Genomic DNA, 18,843 nt, shown 5'->3' on the forward strand with positions numbered 1-18,843 from the left:
GCGTTCTGCTTATGACTCACTCCTTTTTGAATTCATTTCCTCTGACGGAAATCTCCCTTTTTCCTCCTCTTACTCATTTCTTAAGCTTTAGAGCTCTGTTTTCTGTTTTGGGGAAAATCACAAACGATAAAAACACATCCGGATAAAAAACATTATTATACAAAAAACTGTAATTTTGCTGGTTTGAACTTCAATATATTTAAAATTAATATTTAAATCAAAATTATATGAGAAAGTACAAAAGCATTAAAATATACTTGCAGTAAAAAAAAGTAAAAGTATTCATTATGCAGAATTAATTAATTAATATATATCAGAATAATGTATAATATATTACTAGATTATTTATTAGACTGTGATATTGCAAAGAGAATATCAGTGGAAAAACATCAGTTTAAAATGTAATTATTTTTTATTGGTGTCTTTTATTCAATGTTCAAGTTATTCATAAAATGAATTTGAGAAATACATTTAATTAATTTTTTAATTCAACAAGCAGTTTGTTGTATTTGAACAGAACACTAAAAGCAGCATAAATGCAGAACTAAGTATTGTTAATGTTTGTATGTTTATTGCAAGTAAATTTCTATTACGATATTAAATAATGTTGTTACATTTCCTCGATCTCAGATTTTTAATGTTAGATGACGACCAGATTATCTGCCCAGAGAATTGTTTAATTGTTTACATTCCTCCTGATGCAAAATACAAAAATGTACTACTGTTTTTCTTTTTTATTTATTTGGTCACGTTTGTCTTTTGCTGCAACTTTTCTTGTGCAACCCTGTGTTTCATAATGAATAAATCATCCCTGACCTTGAATCCTTTAATATATTCCTCATATGCTGCACCCCCACCATGAACCCCGTAGTTGTTGACATCCGATTTGTGTTTTTTGTTGTGCAGGATCAGGCGTTTGGCGAGCTGGAGAAGAACAGCGATAAGCTGCAGCAGGGCACCTCCTCCTCCGACAGCAGCCAGCCGGCTCACCTCCACCAGCTCCTCTGCTCTCTGCAGAAGCAGCTGTTGGCGTACTGCCACATCAACTCCGTCACCGATGTACGGTTCAAACAAGCATGCTCTCTATTCCATAGATAACCGTTTTATTACGTGGAAAGTAGTGTTTATGTCTTCACTTAAATACCGGAGCATCTGGGATCATGTGTCTAAAGTTTTTTTGCAACACTGATGAGATAATAACTTAATGTTTCGGTTGATTTTAAAAGGCAGAAGCCTCATCATGTTATTTACTCTTTATTGCACATCACAGAACTCACTTGGTCTCATTCATGAAGCGTAAAATGACATAAACTTACATATCTTTAACGAAAACACTTTTTTATACCTGATGCATGAAGCGAAGCATCTCCTAGTTGCATATGAGTGGATTTGCATATTTATAAAACACAGTTTGTATTTTCAGGATTTCATTTTCTGTGATTATGTGACATGTGATTAACAGCTTTGAAACCAGATATTTCAATTTAGATTTATTTCTTGTTGAAAATAATGAGCCTAATAATGTGTTTCTTTCTGCAGAACTCCAGCAGTGTGGCTTTACTCCACAAACATCTGCAGCTCCTGCTGCCTCACGCCACCGACATCTTCTCCCGCTCAGCCTCTCTGATAAAAGAGAGTTCCTGGAACGGCAGCATACGAGAGAAGCTGCAAGGTGAAGAGGATCAGTCCATCTCATTTGGCTGAGACGCCACCGTGTCTCTCTCTCCATGTTTCCATCTCGACCCTCTAATCCTCCGCTTGTGCACTTCTGCCCTTCTGTCATAAAACGCTTTCATTATTTATGTTCTTCTCATGCTACTAACTCAAAGATGGTTAAAAAGCTGGTTAAACTGCATAAAACAACCTGTTAATCATTTAGGTTATATATTTTGATATTAATCGATATGATAACTTATTCACAGTCAACAGAAAAGATCTTTGAAAAGTAATTAAAAGTTAAATATTACAATCATTCATAATAATATCAGTATCCTGCTCAATATCACTTTTCTATTTTAGCTTCTATTAGTGTAATGTTGTCAGTATAACTTCTTCTACACTTTATATTTTTACTCTTGTTTTTACTATATTAACCTCACTCGTATTGCTATTCTATTTTGCACTGGTGTCAGAATAACTTCTCATACACTTATTACTCTATTGTTTAAATATGTTTATATTCTTCCTTTATTGTTTTGTTCTTATTCTTCTGTAGTAATCTTTAACCAAACTCTGGCACCAGAATTTCCTTTGGGCTTAATAGATTTCTATCTTGTATTTGTATTACACTCTCCCTTATACTTTGCCTATATGCTTTTACAGCAGATCTGAACCCAATATTTCTTTGTTTTTCTTCCATAATTACCTGTGTTTTTAAAACTCCACGTCTCCATCATCTCCAGATGTGATCTATGTGTCGGCGGCGGGCAGCATGCTGTGCCAGATAATCAACTCCCTGCTGCTGCTCCCGGTGTCGGTGGCGAGGCCTCTGCTGAGCCACCTGCTGGACCTGCTGCCTCCTCTGGACCGCCTCAACAGGCTGCTGCCTGCTGCTTCTCCTCTGGAGGACCAGGAGCTGCAGTGGCCCCTTCATGGTGAGCAAGAAGCTACATCAAATCATAGAAACGTGCTGTGAAGTTGAATCAACAGTCTTGACTGAAAGTCTGCTTTATTATTTTTTTCCACAAGCTTATGTCAGTGCATAAAAGAAAGTCAAGTCTCAAGACTTTGGTCATAAGTCCAAGTTGGGTTTGAAGTGTCTTCTGGTTGAAATGAGCGTTTTATTATCTGCTGCATGCAGTCTGGTAAAGATATATCTAAGGAATTCAAAGCATGTACTGTATCATCACTGCATTAGCTGTTAGCATACAGTATCAATGTTGATTAGATGTTTGGTATATGATAAACAGGCTCTGCATACTATATAAAAAACAACAATGAAAACCTTCCTGTAAGGTTGAAAGCAGTGTTTTGCCCTCGAAACTAGAATTACTCAACGTAACAGAAATATTGCTCACATTTTTAGTCATGCAATAATAACTGTAACCTTTTTTTCAATACCAGTTAGATAACAACTGTAATGTATATTTACACCTGGTCACCAACGTAAACATTTTAGGCCTTTAGCTGTTTTATCACTAGAGATGGCTATCAAAAACTAATTTACTACACCCTAATGTACATTGTTGGGGTTTTTGGTTTTCTTTAATAGCATTTGTTTCGTGTCTCACGTCACTAATGCTACTCAGAGACCAGGGTTACGCAAGTAACCTAAAGTTTTTCTCTTTGAATGAAAATTAGGTTAAATGTATTTAGTTTGGATTTTTGTAGTTGGTCTTTGTTCCGTACAAAATCTATGTGGGTTCTTTACATCACTTGCATGTGGTAACTGATTAAGGATAGTGTATTTTTCTGTCAAAGCCAGGTTGCTTGTTATATTGCACTGGCTCTAATCAAACGTTTAGCATTTCAATTTTAGCATTTGCTCATTTTGTCCTCTCGACTTTTTGGTATGTGAGCCACAAATGTAATTTAAGACTCTTGTTTTCTAGTTGCAGATATAATTTGTTTGTGTAAGTCTGTAAAAAGTTGGGGGTCCTTCTGAGGTTGTAATATGTGTCCACCAAATGAAACATTTTGAATGTATCAATCAAAGTTGGGTAGAGTTCTTAAGACCTTATTATCCCTGAAAATGAAACCTTCCTATTTCTGGGCAGTAGAACTCATGCCGTCCTTCTTCCACTCCTCTACCTTTACCGACCGTCCAGGTACGTCTGACTTTGCTGAGCCGGCCTCGGGGACGTCCCTGCCACAGCCGGCGCTCTCCTGGGTTTGGCTCGTGGATCTGGAGAGGACGGTCGCCCTCCTCGTGGGCCGCTGCCTTGGCGGGATGCTGCAGGGAGCTCCGACCTCGCTGGAGGAGCAGGACACCGCCTACTGGCTCAAAACGCCGCTCTTCAGCAACGGCTTGGAAATGGACATCCCACAGCTCGGTAGGGAGAGGACATTTAGACGTTTAAGCTGTTCAGTGAAGTTTATATTTTGTAGATACATGTTTCTTCTTTTGCTCTTTTTATTCATGTGTTTTTTCCTCTGTGACTTGTTGAGACAATGAATATTTGTCCACTTGTGTCCCTCAGACTCCTGCATCAGCTCGTTACTGGAGGCAGCCCTGTCCGGTAATGAAGAGCAGAAGCCCTTTGACTCCACACTGCGTCCCGACTTGAGTGTCTTGGTGGATTTGGCTCTTTGTTCCTCTAAAGAACCCGCCAACAGCCTCTGGATCAACATGCAGGACTATGGCATGAGCAAAGGTTTTTGACTTGGCATGTAAAGAATTCTATTGTCTCTGTGCCAGAGGCATCAGTCTCGACAGTGAGCTGACCGTACTGTGTGTTCTGTTGCAGACTGGGACAATGCGTCTCTCAGTAATGAGTCCCTGTTGGACATGGTGTCCAGGTTTGTGTTGGCAGCCTTATTGAAGCACACAGGGCTGCTGGACCAAGCCTGTGGAGAGGGCAGGTACCGTAACATGATATTCATGATGTGTTAAAGGTCTCCACATTGTCTCACAGCGCCAGCCTTAATTAAACATCACATGTCACAAGTATATTTTTATTTTCTCGTCAGGTACCAACCATCTAAGACCCTGGCGGAGGTCTATCGTAGTGTTTATAAGGTACGGAACCGCCTGCTGGCCTGTAAGAATATGGACTTCGTCCAGACGAGATCCTCTTCACGTGAGAGGAGGGTGAGTTTGCATTTATAGTCTCACAAACTGTTTTTCCTCAATGTTTTTCTTTTCTTATTAGAAGATTAAACAAGTCTTATCATACAAAACACATTTAAACACAACTGATCATAAAGTTTTATCATACCTTATTGTACCTTATTGTACCTTATCATATTGTATCGTACCCTACCGTATTAAACTGTATGTTATAAGAACGAATCTTATCTAATAGTATTTTATCTAATAGTATCGTATCTAATAGTATCTTGTCGTGTGGTATCATATCGTAACCTACCGTACAGTATCACGCAGTAACGCGCTGTATCTTATAGTAACAAATCGTATCTAATAGTATCGTATCTTATAGAAATGTATCTAATAGTATCGTGTCGTATCATATCTTACAGTACCATGGCATGGCGTGGCATATTGTTTCGTATCATGCCATACCATACCAAACCGTATCGAGTAGAGTAGAGTAGTAGTAGTAGAGTCGAGTAGAGTAGAGTCGAGTAGAGTCGTAGAGTCGAGTATCGTATCGTAGAGTCTCGTATCGTAGTATCGTATCGTAGAGTATCGTATCGTATCGTAGAGTATCGTATCGTAGAGTCTCGTATCGTATCGTAGAGTATCGTATCGTAGAGTATCGTAGAGTCTCGTATCGTAGAGTATCGTATTGTATCGTAGAGTATCGTAGAGTATCGTATCGTAGAGTCTCGTATCGTATCGTAGAGTATCGTATCGTAGAGTCTCGTATCGTAGAGTATCGTAGAGTCTCGTATCGTATCGTAGAGTATCGTATCGTAGAGTATCGTAGTATCATAGAGTCTCGTATCGTAGAGTCTCGTATCATAGAGTCTCGAGTCGTAGAGTCTCGTATCGTAGAGTCTCGTATCGTAGAGTCTCGTATCGTATCGAGTCTCGTATCGTATCGTATCGAGTCTCGTATCGTAGAGGGTAGTGCATCATAGAGTATCGTAGTCTCGTATCGTAGAGTCTCGTATCGTAGAGTCTCGTATCGTAGAGTCTCGTATCGTAGAGTCTCGTATCGTAGAGGTATCGTATCGTAGAGTCTCGTATCGTAGAGTCGTATCGTAGAGTATCGTAGAGTATCGTATCGTATCGTAGGGTAGCGTATCGTAGGGTAGTGCATCGTAGAGTATCGTACCGTATCTTACTGTGCTTTGCCTTGCCATTTCATACCATATTGTTTCGTATCAAATTTTCAATTTCAAATACACTCATGGATGTTATTTTGTTACATTCCTGTCAGATTTCGGACAATCAGGACTCTCTGGACATGGACCCTCAGGAGCACTCGTTCACTCGCACCATCGACGAGGAGGCGGAGCTTGAAGAGAGAGCTGACCGCGAGAGAGAGGAGGGCCATCAGGAACAAGACGACGAAGAGGAAGACCGGGAACACGAAGTTATGACTGCTGGAAGTGAGTACACCTGCATGGATGTATGATTTATATGCTTTCAGTGTGCTTATCATCAGGAACGTTGGGTATGTATCGTGGTGATGTTTTGTTGGGTTTGGGTGAAATTCACTTTTTTCTGTCTGTTGCCTTTATTTATACTGTAATAAACAAGTCCTGCACCTCTATGAAAACAGAACAATCATGCCTAGGAGTAGAGAGAACTTAAACATGTCTATAGTGCAGTTATAACTTATTTATAATGCCATAAATCGTAAAAAAAAAAAAAGAAGAAGAAGTTGAATTTCTTCAATAAGTTATTTTTACAAAAACTGGAAAACAAGGGAATCCACATTTCAGTGCCCACAAGTGTTACTAATGATGGAAAAGAATACACTTACTATAAATATTACTATTTACATTTTTACAGACTCGACTCTCCTCTCTGCTCTCAATCGAAGTTTCATGGTATTTTTGTCACGTGACTGTTGGTCTGAGTCGAATCAATTATGGCTACCTAGTTGCGCTGAGGAGCTCAGAATTTAATGGTTTGCACAGGATCCGGTTACTTCATTTTAATAAAATGTTTTTGATGAAATATCAAAAATGAAAGCTTTGTTTCGGCTGCTTTTTCTGACAGAATCGTTCGTCACACATGATGTGGTCAAGGGCCGTTAGATAGATTGTCTGACGATAATGACGTTTTTTAGAGCTTCTGGCTGTGATAAACGGTTTAGTTTTGGCGATTGTTTAAAGAAAACATTCTTTTTAATCCCCACGGCATTAGCTTTTTAAAGATATCTGAAAAACAGTTGAGGTCTAAGATGTGCTCGGACGTTTCTTGATGTGGCGCTTTGGCATCGGCTTTGGTTAGGAACTATGCAGCTGTTAAACGTTGAGTGTATTGTGCGGCTGCTGCTTGTCCTCTAACCCAGCATCTTGTGTGTGTGTGTGTTTTATTTGTGTATGTGCATCTTGCACCACACAGAAATCTTTCAATGTTTCCTCTCAGCGCGGGAGGTGGCTCGCAGTCGGGACAGAGAGCGAGCCAGCAGCAGCACCGGACTCGGCTCCGGCTCCGTCTCCAGGAGTGGAGGAGGAGGTGGAGGAGGAGAGGAGGACACCATCCTGTCTCAGGAGGGGAGGAGGGGCAGCACGGGTCTCCCAGAGGGTCAGGACCTGTACACGGCCGCCTGTAACTCTGTGATCCACCGCTGTGCCCTGCTGCTGCTGGGGGTGAGCCCTGTGCTGGGGGAGCTGGCCAAGCAGAACCAGGAGGAGGGCCAGACCCAGTCCGCTACTGGAACACAGGAGGGTCTGAGCTTCATGACCAGGTCTGAGCGCTGGAGGGGAGGGGCTAGACATCAAAACACATGTAGTAGTTCCCTTTTTAGTGGTGAATTTGTGTGAAGGTTGCATAAACCTAATATTTTCCGTTATAGACATGATGAAGCCTCTAGTTCCGCATTTTGGCCGTCGCCACCTTGTTTTTGTTTTTTTAGCAACCAGAAGTGACAAAGGGGAGATTAGTGCAATCACTGAATAAGACACTTTTTAGGGGTCCCAAACGGTTACAATTAACTTTTATGATCTCACCAGTCTTTTTAATGCAGAACTCTCTGTATTTCCCTGGACGGTGTTTTGTTTCTTAGATGCATTGGAAAAACAGTAACACGAAGAGGGAGCGTTTCACTTAAAAGTCTGCAACTTTTGAGGATTTAATTCAGCTAACTCAGACTGCTGAAGCCTCATATAAGCTGTTGCTGACTATGCATTTTTGTGCAGAACAAGAACTATGGATTTTCTCCCCTATCTCTAATATTTGAACCACTTAAGGCCAGTAATGACATCATAACGGAAACCACAATCTTCTACTTCTTCTATGGGCCTGAGTGTTGTTTTTACACAAATTAGTAAACCCAGGATTTAAAGATCCTCACCTGGTACCGATTAAACCACTAAAAACTCATCTCTGCTCATCAAACTTGTATTTAGAAGTTTTTCCAATGATTGTTTCATCTCAGTGTTTTGCTAATTATTTAGAAAGCCCCATCCTGTAGGTTAGGGATTGTTTCCTCAGTTATGTTATGTAACAAACCCCATTGGTACACTGCAGTTGCAGGGCGGACATGATCAGCCATGGCGTTTTTGGAGCATCTAAAAACCAAAAAAACAGCATTTGGACATGTTAAAAGGGTTAAAAACTTGATTTAGCTTTAATATTTGAGCTTGAACATAATGTAGAAAAGACTAATTGGTAAACAAGATGAATGCCAATAGGAACGTTTAAAAAACATTGTTAATTTTGTCCAATATTGGCATGGAATAAAGTACCCACTGAAATCTGAAAATATGTTCTCAATCTACTGCCAAAACAATTGTGTTCAGTCCCAAAGTCTGTGGTGTAGGAGAGGTATCTTCTGGTCTGTTACCATGATAATGGTAATCAAATTAAATCTATACAGTAAACCACACACACACAGGTTAACATGTGAAGACGTGTCTCTATCAGAATTCTGCTGAAACCAGAGTTCTTGTTTCAACAAGGTTCATCTGAACGTTGACCTATATTTATAGTACATGTTCCGCCTGGAGCCTTTGCACTGAGGGGCCTCTTAGTATCAAAACAGTTCAAGGTAATAATATATTGACAGGTTCTATCAGACTTATCGTATTAAGAGCTTTATGTGTTAAGTAAGGGGTGGTTTGGTGGGAATTGTTATGCCTTTAGATTTTAGTTTCAAGTCTTTATTATCATACTATATGTCTTGGATCTAAATCAGGCTACAACTAAAATGTTTCAAAGAAAATCATGCAAGTAGAAATAAGAATTCTAGACATAAAATAGTTCAGTTGCTAAAATTTAGGATTAAAATAATAGGAATGTACTCTAAATCAACATCTGAATGCTGCGCAGGTTCTTTTGTTTCTCCACATCTATTGATTTAGTTTGAACCCAGTATTTGTACAAAGCTGCAGATACAGATCAGTCTACACTGATATGAGTATTCTAGTATTTTTTGTGGATTTAGATTCCAGTGGTGGCTGTGTTAAAACGTTTACAACAATTCAGAGCATTGTAAAGTCAACATTATATTGAAAAAAGACATTTCCAAAATTCAAAACATGTTTTTATCAAACAAAACATTTTGCTTCAATCGCTTTTTGTTTGTTGTTTAACCTTTCAAAAACAAAATCTTCACTGCCCCCATAAAGGGATGCAAGCCCCCACATTAACGGAGCAGTCTAGCAGCAATCTAACAGCACCATACATTTCATTTATATTCTCACAATAACAAAATATATATACATTTTTTAGGTTGAAGTTCAAAGATTCATTCAAAAATAAATAGAAGCTATGAAATTGAAAAAAATAAATAATAATTAGCTACAGCTCTATTTATAACATAAAATAATATAAAATACAATAATATATTTATGGTAGACAAACTGTAATTTCAGCACAGATGAAGTAAATATTTATGCGTTATGAGGTGTAATAAATATATTCTGTACGTTCAGAGATGTAGTAAACAGTAAATGTAAAAAGTAATGTATCATCTTGGGGGTTAAAAATCATGTTTAGTTCAGATACATTTGTACCTGGTGTTGCACTGGCTTCAAAAAGATGACTAATACGTTTTCTCTTTGTGTTTGTAGGAGTGAGAGTCTGAGTGCAGAGAGCCGCTCGGTGCAGAGCAGCCCGAGTTACAGACTGATGAAGTCCAGGAGCGAGTCGGACCTCTCTCAGCCCGAGTCCGACGAAGAGGGTTACACTCTGGTAGAGCACACATTCTCTCTCTCTATATATAAATATATACATATTTGTTTGTCTCTCTGCTTTGGTGTTTTTGTGTTTATGAGAACCTTGTGTAGAGGTTTGAAAGCTACATCACACTTTGTCTCCGTTTTCTGTTTCAGAGCGGACGGAGAAACGTCGACCCGGACTTGGCGTTCTCTCACAAAAAGAGAGGTAAAGATCATTTGCAGGAAAAGATGTGCCTGATGTTGACGAGTGAGGATGATGACGGGTCGTCAATCACACGTTACTCTTGTCTCTTTGTCTTTTGATTCCCTGTTTGGATAGTTTATTTGCTTCTTTTGGGGCAGTTGAGCCCCAAAGACAAGAGGAGCTCCAAGCAAGTACATGATGGCATGTTTCTTCCTCTTGTTCTAGCTCATTCCTCCCCCCTCCATTCATCTCTCATGATGAGGGCCTTGTTTTGAGCTTCACTTCAAGATACTGTCATAGTCCACCTTCTGTGCTAATACACAGACAGCAGAAACAAAGAAAGAGAGACCATACAGATGAGCCTGTTGTTAAAGTAACTGTTCATTCTTCTGCTTGGAATATTTGTTACTTTGCACAATAACGGCTCGCTCCTAGTGAAGATTGTGATAGGTGAGAGTTTTCATGAAAATACCTGTCGCACTTCAGAAATCATCAGTACGGATACTTTAAAGGGACAGTTGTGATGTTTAGAAGTGTGTCTGTATGAGGTTCTTCTCCATAGTCAGTGTTTTACTACAGTAGATGGAGTTTGTAGAAACAGACAGGAGAACCAGCAGGGAAGCAAATCAATGTTCTGCTGTTCAGAACATGTTTTGCTCTCGTGCTGGTTCTCCTGTCTGTTTCTACAAACTTCCATCTACTGTAGTGGAGAAGAACCTCATACAACCTCACTTAAAAACATCACAACTATCCATTTTAAAAGAAATCATCAGTTCTGATACTTTATGGAATATGGAAACACAAGCTCTGGTTGCCATTTCACTTCTCAACTGCAGCATTTTATTCCTCAGTGGGTGTTTGGAAACTCAGCGTGCCCATTATAGATGAATCCATAATGGCTGATGAAGGCTTGAGCCCGCATGAAGAATCAGCATTTCTCCATTTGATGAGCTGTTATAGAGTAATAATGCATCACCCTGCGTAGCTCCTAAGTGCTTAAAAGGAACATGGCCCACCCATCAAAAAGAGTACTGTTGAGCATTTATGGATCTGAAAGGCTCCTCTCTCCTCTTGTCTTCAGGTTTACTCCACAGCTCACCGGACTCCCTGGCTGAGTCCTGGTTCCGGGCCAAACTGAGCCGCAAACGGAGCTACAGCTCGGCGCTCTTCTACGAGGAGTCGGACCTGGACCTGAACCGCTCACTGGGCATCCACGCTCTCATCGACAACATGGTCAGCTTCATCAGCGGCGACGTGGGCCTCGCTCCGGCCTTCAAGGAGCCGGAGGAGAGCATGTCCACCAGCCCGCAGGCCACTATCCTGGCCATGGAACATCAGCAGAGCAGGGCCGAGGTGAGGGGCTCTCTCTCAGGACTTCTCTGGGTCTCTGTCTCACGTGTATTGGTGCAGTGCCACATGAATTTATCTGGACAAATGTTTTTTTTACCTCCCATTAGGAATTGCTTCAATAGAGAATTTCTTTGACCCTTTTGTCCTGTAATTCTGGTGATATTCTTTATTTTTTTAACAAATCCCATGAAAACACCAAAACGTAAGCTTAGTCTTAGATTACATGACTGTCACAAACCGTTCACTGATAAAAACACCGTTTAAATAATACAAAGAAGGCCGATTAGTTTTAAGATGCTTTAGAAACAGGAGGTCTTCATTTGAGTAAGTATTTTGGAGCCAAATCAAATTGTTTTAATCTTCTTTTCGTTATTAAGCATTTAATACTTGACTTGTTTCTTTACAGTTCTCGTATAAAGACAATTAAAGTAGTCCATGAATATGAGATACGAGTTTACAGATAATTACAATCCCTCCTCCTCATTGTGCTGGTTGGTTTATGGCGTTTTGCCAGTTACACCTACAGTCTATGAGCATATATACGAGTTACACTGGTTGTCATTTTGAATCTTCACAGTTCATTTTGTTTGTATGCCCTCTGGCGTTTCAGAGAATAATGCAGCTGTGACACAGGCTTTTATACACACACAGGATACTTGCTATTAGATACAATCACTGTTGTTTTTTGTCTTTTCGTGGGATTTACAACCAAAAAATTATAGAATATCACAAGATTTATACTTTTAAAACTATGTTGTGTCAAACAATTGAGGCAGATTTCTGAAAACGGTAACATATTATTAATGGTGCAGCGAAAAAAATGCTCTGAGGCTTTCAGAATATTCCTCTTGACCACCAGGATGTGTTTTCATCTCCAGCTGCGGTTGGAGGCGCTCCACCAGATTGTGGTGTTGATCTCCGGCATGGAGGAGAAGGGCAGCCAGCCCGGGAACGTGGATCGACCCGGCGGCGCCTTCCAGTCCTCCTCCCTGCTCACCTCCGTCCGGTTGCAGTTCCTGGCGGGTTGCTTTGGCCTCGGCACCGTCGGCGCCGGAGGGCTGAAGAGAGAGAGCGTTCAGCTGCATCACTATCAGGTACGTTTGAGTCTGAACCACTGCTGGGCCATTAAGGCATTTTCCAATACCAATATTGAGTGATGGAAGTTACAATGCTGCACAAAGTATGCATATTTGAGCATCGTCATTGTGATGATTGTGCAATAGTCAAGTGAAAGTTTAGTTTTAGTCAAACTTGTCATGCTACATCATTTTTGCTAAATGACTGTAATGTAATGTCATTTTTGCTGCTTTGATACAAATGGAAATCTTGCATGGTTGCCTTTTTTCCATGACAAATCTACCCGAGAAGTCTGTCAGATGTAAATGAATGTACTCAGACATGGCATGCAGACTCTGTTCATGCAAAGTGAAACACTAAATCACAATTATTCTTGATCAATTTATCAAACAACCAAAGCAGACCTGAAAATGAGAGAAGAAAAAAAGTATTTGATTGCAAAAATAAGAAAATATCCCTATTTTACTATTTTTCTTCTATTGCACTGTTTTGCTGCCTTGTCTGTCGAAGCACTTTGTAAAACTTGTATTTTGTTGTAATCTGCTGAACATTCCAGTATCTTTTCTTATTTCCCCCCCCAAAAATTCTCAAAGTAAGTTTTCAGGATAGACTGTATATAAGAAGTGGACGTAGTCATCGTGACTCCACCCATCGGTTTGTGGATTGATGTTATGAAGTCTGGAGTTTGGCGAATTCAACGTCACCACTTTCGCTTTTTTGCAAACATTTAACCAAGTTACCATATTTGGACTGAGGAGGAGTGACGTAGAGACGGCGTATACGTCTCTGGTGTCGACCTGTCAATCAGTGTGTAGCCCCGCCCTAAAGCATCCCCTGCTTTATGGTCTGTTTGACTCTAAATGGAGCATCATTTACTAAATGAACATCATGCTGTATTGAAGAAGACTTGAAACTAGAGATTGAGACCATAAACTCATGTTTACAATGTTTACTGAGGGAATAAATCAAGAGAGAAGTAGAGTCATTTTCTCATAGACTTCTATACAACCAGAGGAGTCGCCCCCTGGTGGACACTAGAGAGAATGCAGCTTAAAGACAGGAAGCTTTGGCTTCACTCTGCAGACTCGGAGGTTGCCGCCTGGTTTTCAGTAATGTCCTGCAGCCTGAGTAGTGACCATGTTGACTGTGTTTTCATCTTTCTCTTTTGCAGGATGGTGTAAAAGCAGCGAAGAGGAGCCTCCAGATGGAAATCCAGACCGCTGTTCATAAGATCTACCAGCAACTGTCCGTCACATTGGAGAGAGCACTGCAGGCAAACAAGCACCACATAGGTAAGAGAGACGACATCCTCAGCAGTGGAGCCTCAATGATTTATTAGGCTAACATAATTTAGGTTGTAAATATAAAGATCATAGCAATTAATTATTTAGTTGTTTTAGCTGTACCTGCAATCTGCTCGTTCAACACAGAATTCCTTTTAATGGAATATTAACTTTGACTGTAGGCAACAGACCAACAAAGTAAGAATTAATAACCACAAACAGACAAAACAAAAAGCCCATTTAATTACGTAGATAAATGACTCGGCTTAGTCATGGTAGAAGCACAAATAAGGAAAAGTCAGAAAACATCTCCTGGGCAAAACGTTCCGCTTCTGAAACATAAATACTAATGAATTATTTTGTGAATAAAAGTTGTAATTTATTTATTTATTTAACTGATGGCTATATGTTTTAGAATTAAAATGATCCTTTACCCTTGGGTTAAATTCATTATTTATGTGGACTTAACACCATTGTGCCATCATAAAATTGAGGCCCCTAAAGTGATGAAATTCCCGGCTTTGATATACCAGCATCCTGTCTGATGCTTTTATCTTTTTCCCCTCTTGCTCCTTCTCCATCCTAGAAGCCCAGCAGCGCCTCCTACTGGTCACCGTCTTTGCTCTGAGCGTCCGCTACCAGCCGGTGGACGTGTCTCTGGCCATCTCCAGCGGGCTGCTCAACGTTCTGTCTCAGCTCTGCGGGACGGAGACGATGCTCGGCCAGCCGCTCCAGCTGCTGCAGAAACCCGGAGTGTCTCAGCTCAGCACCGCCCTCAAGGTGGCCTCCACCCGCCTGCTGCAGATTCTGGCCATCAGCACCGGGTAAGAGCTTTTAAGGGGATTTAAAAACTGCAGGAATGAAATCAGCACTTTTATAAACCTGAAGATTATATCAATAAACTGTGTCTGACTTTGGGTTTGCAGGACGTACGCGGACAAGTTAAGTCCGAAGGTCGTCCAGTCGCTGCTGGATCTGCTCTGCAGTCAGCTGAAGAACCTGCTGTCTCAGGCCGGAGTCAGTCTGCTCTCTTCTGCAAAAGAACAAGAAGACAACAAACAGGAGGACGGAGCAGAGTCAGAAAAGAAAGACTTCAGAGGTGATAAAGGAGTTTGGTCTCGTTACTCTTTAATGGGGTGGAAAGGTTTTAGTGACCTGATGAGGAAGCCAAGTTTTCCCTTATGTGTTTGATAATACATGTAGTACACTCACTGTGTTTGTCTTTGTCTTTATGACATCCATGTGAGCAGAGTTGTTTTTCATTAGCACAAGCTATGAGCAAACACTTTTGTTGACAACAGTATTTCCATTAACTAACTAAATGATAAATATAAATTAACCTTGTTAGGAAAAATAACACTAAATGAACATCATGCTGTATTGAAGAAGACTTGAAACTAGAGATTGAGACCATAAACTCATGTTTACAATGTTTACTGAGGGAATAAATCAAGAGAGAAGTAGAGTCATTTTCTCATAGACTTCTATACAACCAGAGGACAGAAGAGAGAATGCAGCTTTAAGGCACTTCAGCATCAGCTTCACTCTACAGAACTGGAGGTTTCAGCTTGCAAAAAACATTGCCCAGGGGTCCAGGTTAAAAGATATCATTGTTTACTGTGCCTACAGTGAAAGTAAGTTTTTGTTTCCAATGAAACGTAACAAAAGGTCTGTAATTGTATCGGTGTTGTTATTGTCTTCAGCGTTGATCCGTAAGCAGCACACTGCTGAGCTGCACCTCGGAGACTTCCTCGTCTTCCTCCGGAGAGTCGTGTCCTCCAAGGCCATCCAGTCCAAGATGGCCTCCCCTAAATGGACCGAAGTGCTGCTCAACATCGCGGCCCAGAAGTGCTGCTCAGGTACGACCACACAACGTAACACGACACAAGGGAAAATGTGCGGTGCTTTATGTAACGAAGCGGAGACAATAATTAACCCTCGGTGGCTGTTGATTGTAGGCGTCCCTCTGGTGGGGAACCTGAGAACTCGGCTCTGGCTCTTCACGTGCTGGAGGCCGTCCTTCCTGCCTGTGAGGCCAACATGGAGGACGACCAAATGACACAGGTTTGCCGCTTTTCCTTTTTTCTTTTTGCGAGTCCTCAAAAACAGCCAGTGAGCTGATAAAGTTTGTCCTCTTCCAGGTTGTTGAGCGTCTCTTCTCCCTGTTGTCCGACTGCATGTGGGAAGCTCCCATTGCTCAAGCCAAACACTCAATCCAGATTAAAGAAAAAGTTCAGGAGCTCAAACTGCAGGTAAAGTTCTCATTCTCATTCTTCCCCTACTCATGTGTCTGGACTATTATTACTATTTGTTGGAGTGGCTGACAGTTACTTTGATCCACAGGGCGAGTCAGAGGAGGAGGACGAGAACCTCCCCATTCAGGAAGTGTCCTTTGACCCAGAGAAGGCTCAGTGTTGCGTGGTGGAAAACGGCCAGGGTCTGACGCATGGCAGCGGGGGTAAAGGCTACGGCCTGGCCTCCACTGGCATCTCCTCTGGATGCTACCAGTGGAAGGTACACTATTGTATTATCATATCTTCTGCTGCATTCACGTGCTCCTCAGATGCTCTTAATATATCGATTGTTGGAAGTCGTTCTGCCTTCTTTGGTGTGTTCATGAACGTGGAAATAAGGTCGATGCTACAAAGAAGATGTGCTTTATTTTATTGTTCAAAGGGTTTAACCCTCAAAACCTGAGGGGAAGTCGTGTAACAAAGTTTTTCAACATCTTTCCGATTATTTCGACACCACATTAATGCAGCATTCATAAGTGGCACAAAAATGATAAAAACACTGTTATCATTTATATCTTTATAAAGCTGGCTGAGACTGAGCATTAATTGATGGGAAAGATTTTCACACAAAAGTATAAACTATCTCATTCTATCACGTTTTATTTCCTTTTGTAGTTCTACATCGTGAAGGAGAACCGAGGCAATGAGGGCACGTGTGTTGGCGTTTCACGATGGCCCGTGCACGACTTCAACCACCGCACCACGTCGGACATGTGGCTGTACCGGGCGTACAGCGGGAACCTCTATCACAACGGAGAGCAGACGCTGACTCTGAGCAGCTTCACTCAGGGAGACTTCATCACCTGCGTCCTCGACATGGAGGCCAGAACCATCTCCTTCGGCAAGAACGGAGAGGTGAGAGATTATTTAGATATTTGAAAAAATATTTTAACGTATATAAAAGAAAAGCCACGTTTCCTGTTCATCCCTAACTGATAACTTGTGATTCAACAGGAACCAAAGTTGGCCTTCGAGGACGTTGACGCCACAGAGCTTTATCCCTGTGTGATGTTCTACAGCAGTAACCCAGGAGAGAAGGTAACATACATCATTGCTCGACTTTTGCGCAAACCAGCACAAATAATACAAAAAACACTCCTGTGTAATTCTTAAAGCATCCGCAACAAACACAACCCACCTCACGTGTCATCTGCACTTCTTTAAAATGGGTAATATACAGAAATGTGGCCCCTTATTAAGTAAATTATCCTCATTGCAAAAACAGTCCAGTTCACAAAGATCTGATTTGTTTGGCTATTTTACTTCCGCTCCTTTTTAATAAGTATAAATCTATTAAATAATATAAATTATTGGGTGTAATGTTGTGTCTTTGTTGACTTACTGTATATTATACTAATATATGTAAATTCCCCTTTTTTTCCAGGTTAAGATCTGTGACATGCAGATGAGGGGGACACCTCGAGACCTCTTACCCGGCGACCCGGTCTGCAGCCCGATGGCCACCGTGCTGGCCGAGGCCACCACGCAGCTGATCCGCATCCTGCATCGCACCGACCTCTGGACCCATCGCATCAACCAGACCATGACCGAGCGGCTCCACAAGATCAAGCCTTGCTTCAGAGAGTCCGCCAGCGCGTCCGGCGGCGGTCAGCGGCTGAAAAAGAGTCGCTCGGTGCAGAGCCGCGAGGAGCACGACGCCCAGAGGGAAAGCCAGGAGACGCCCACGAGGACGGAGGAGGAGCGGGGACGCCACGGGAGGCAGCACGGCCTGGGGGATCTGTCGGAGCACCACCTGAGGACGCTCTGCACCGAGGTGTGGCCCGTCCTGGCCGTGATCGGAGGGGCGGACGCCGGACTGCGTGTCGGCGGGCGATGCGTGCACAAGCAGACGGGGAGGCACGCCACGCTGCTGGGCGTGGTGAAGGAAGGCAGCACCTCGGCAAAGGTGCAGTGGGACGAGGCCGAGATCACCATCAGGTACGGGGGGGAGGAGTTTATCTGTGGCTCCTTTTTATGTCACCTTTCTTTGACATTTTTATACGTTGCTATGTTTGTTATTCACTGGTATATTTTACAGATATACCAAATTATAAGCAAGTAATGGATTTAATTTAAGATTTTGACTAAAAAATGTGCAGAGTCACCAGCTTTTACTTTTCAAGGGGAAAAGTCCATCACATGATTGTTGGTCCAACAGCGTCGTTATGCATGATGTTCTGGTTATTTATTAGAGATGCACCGATAGAAATTCTTCTTCTTGGCCGATTCAGAGTTCTTTTTCTTAGTGGTGTTATTTAAAGCATAGACAAACATTTCTGTATTTTTTTTTCTAATGTAAAATGATATTGTAGGTTCATAAATTATGAACATAATTTGTAAATTTACACTTTATAGAAGATATTCTATTCTATACTGTATAAGAGAGACCGTTATAGTCAACTACTTCTTATCTATCTTAAATTATGTATATATCCATCTTTTTATTTGAATCAGTGTGTATGTTATGTTTTATTACCCTCCTTACGTCCTCCTGCTATGCCAAATAGTCAACACCATGTGTGTGTGTGTGTCCATTTTAGCGGCCCAGAATCAGCTTTATCTGAAACTGATCGGCAGATTCTGATCGATCGGTGCATCTCTAGTACTTATGTGACTTTATGTGCTGTGATCAAAGCTTACGGCCTTTGACAGTTTGACCACATGGCTGATAAAATGTATTTTAGAAACACAGTTGGAGCTTTCTTCACTGCCTGTGTTCACATCCCTCTCACAC

At 41.3% G+C, this 18,843-nt stretch overlaps 1 protein-coding gene across 1 annotated transcript in view; it reads left to right on the top strand.

The window, feature by feature from the left end:
* herc1 (HECT and RLD domain containing E3 ubiquitin protein ligase family member 1) overlaps positions 1–18,843 on the top strand; it is a 70,711-nt gene that overhangs the window by 17,055 nt on the left and 34,813 nt on the right. The window contains 24 exon segments of the mRNA XM_054616204.1: positions 907–1,059; positions 1,540–1,672; positions 2,403–2,594; positions 3,768–3,992; positions 4,140–4,313; positions 4,407–4,521; positions 4,630–4,750; positions 6,006–6,177; positions 7,142–7,487; positions 9,814–9,934; positions 10,075–10,126; positions 11,187–11,458; positions 12,334–12,549; positions 13,704–13,824; positions 14,402–14,639; positions 14,742–14,914; positions 15,519–15,674; positions 15,774–15,803; positions 15,806–15,879; positions 15,957–16,067; positions 16,159–16,329; positions 16,725–16,964; positions 17,064–17,147; positions 17,494–18,047. Of these exon segments, the coding sequence (XP_054472179.1) occupies positions 907–1,059; positions 1,540–1,672; positions 2,403–2,594; positions 3,768–3,992; positions 4,140–4,313; positions 4,407–4,521; positions 4,630–4,750; positions 6,006–6,177; positions 7,142–7,487; positions 9,814–9,934; positions 10,075–10,126; positions 11,187–11,458; positions 12,334–12,549; positions 13,704–13,824; positions 14,402–14,639; positions 14,742–14,914; positions 15,519–15,674; positions 15,774–15,803; positions 15,806–15,879; positions 15,957–16,067; positions 16,159–16,329; positions 16,725–16,964; positions 17,064–17,147; positions 17,494–18,047 (4,244 nt within the window).

This window comes from Anoplopoma fimbria, chromosome 2 (genome assembly GCF_027596085.1).
Source record: "Anoplopoma fimbria isolate UVic2021 breed Golden Eagle Sablefish chromosome 2, Afim_UVic_2022, whole genome shotgun sequence".
Taxonomy (NCBI): Eukaryota; Metazoa; Chordata; class Actinopteri; order Perciformes; family Anoplopomatidae; genus Anoplopoma; species Anoplopoma fimbria.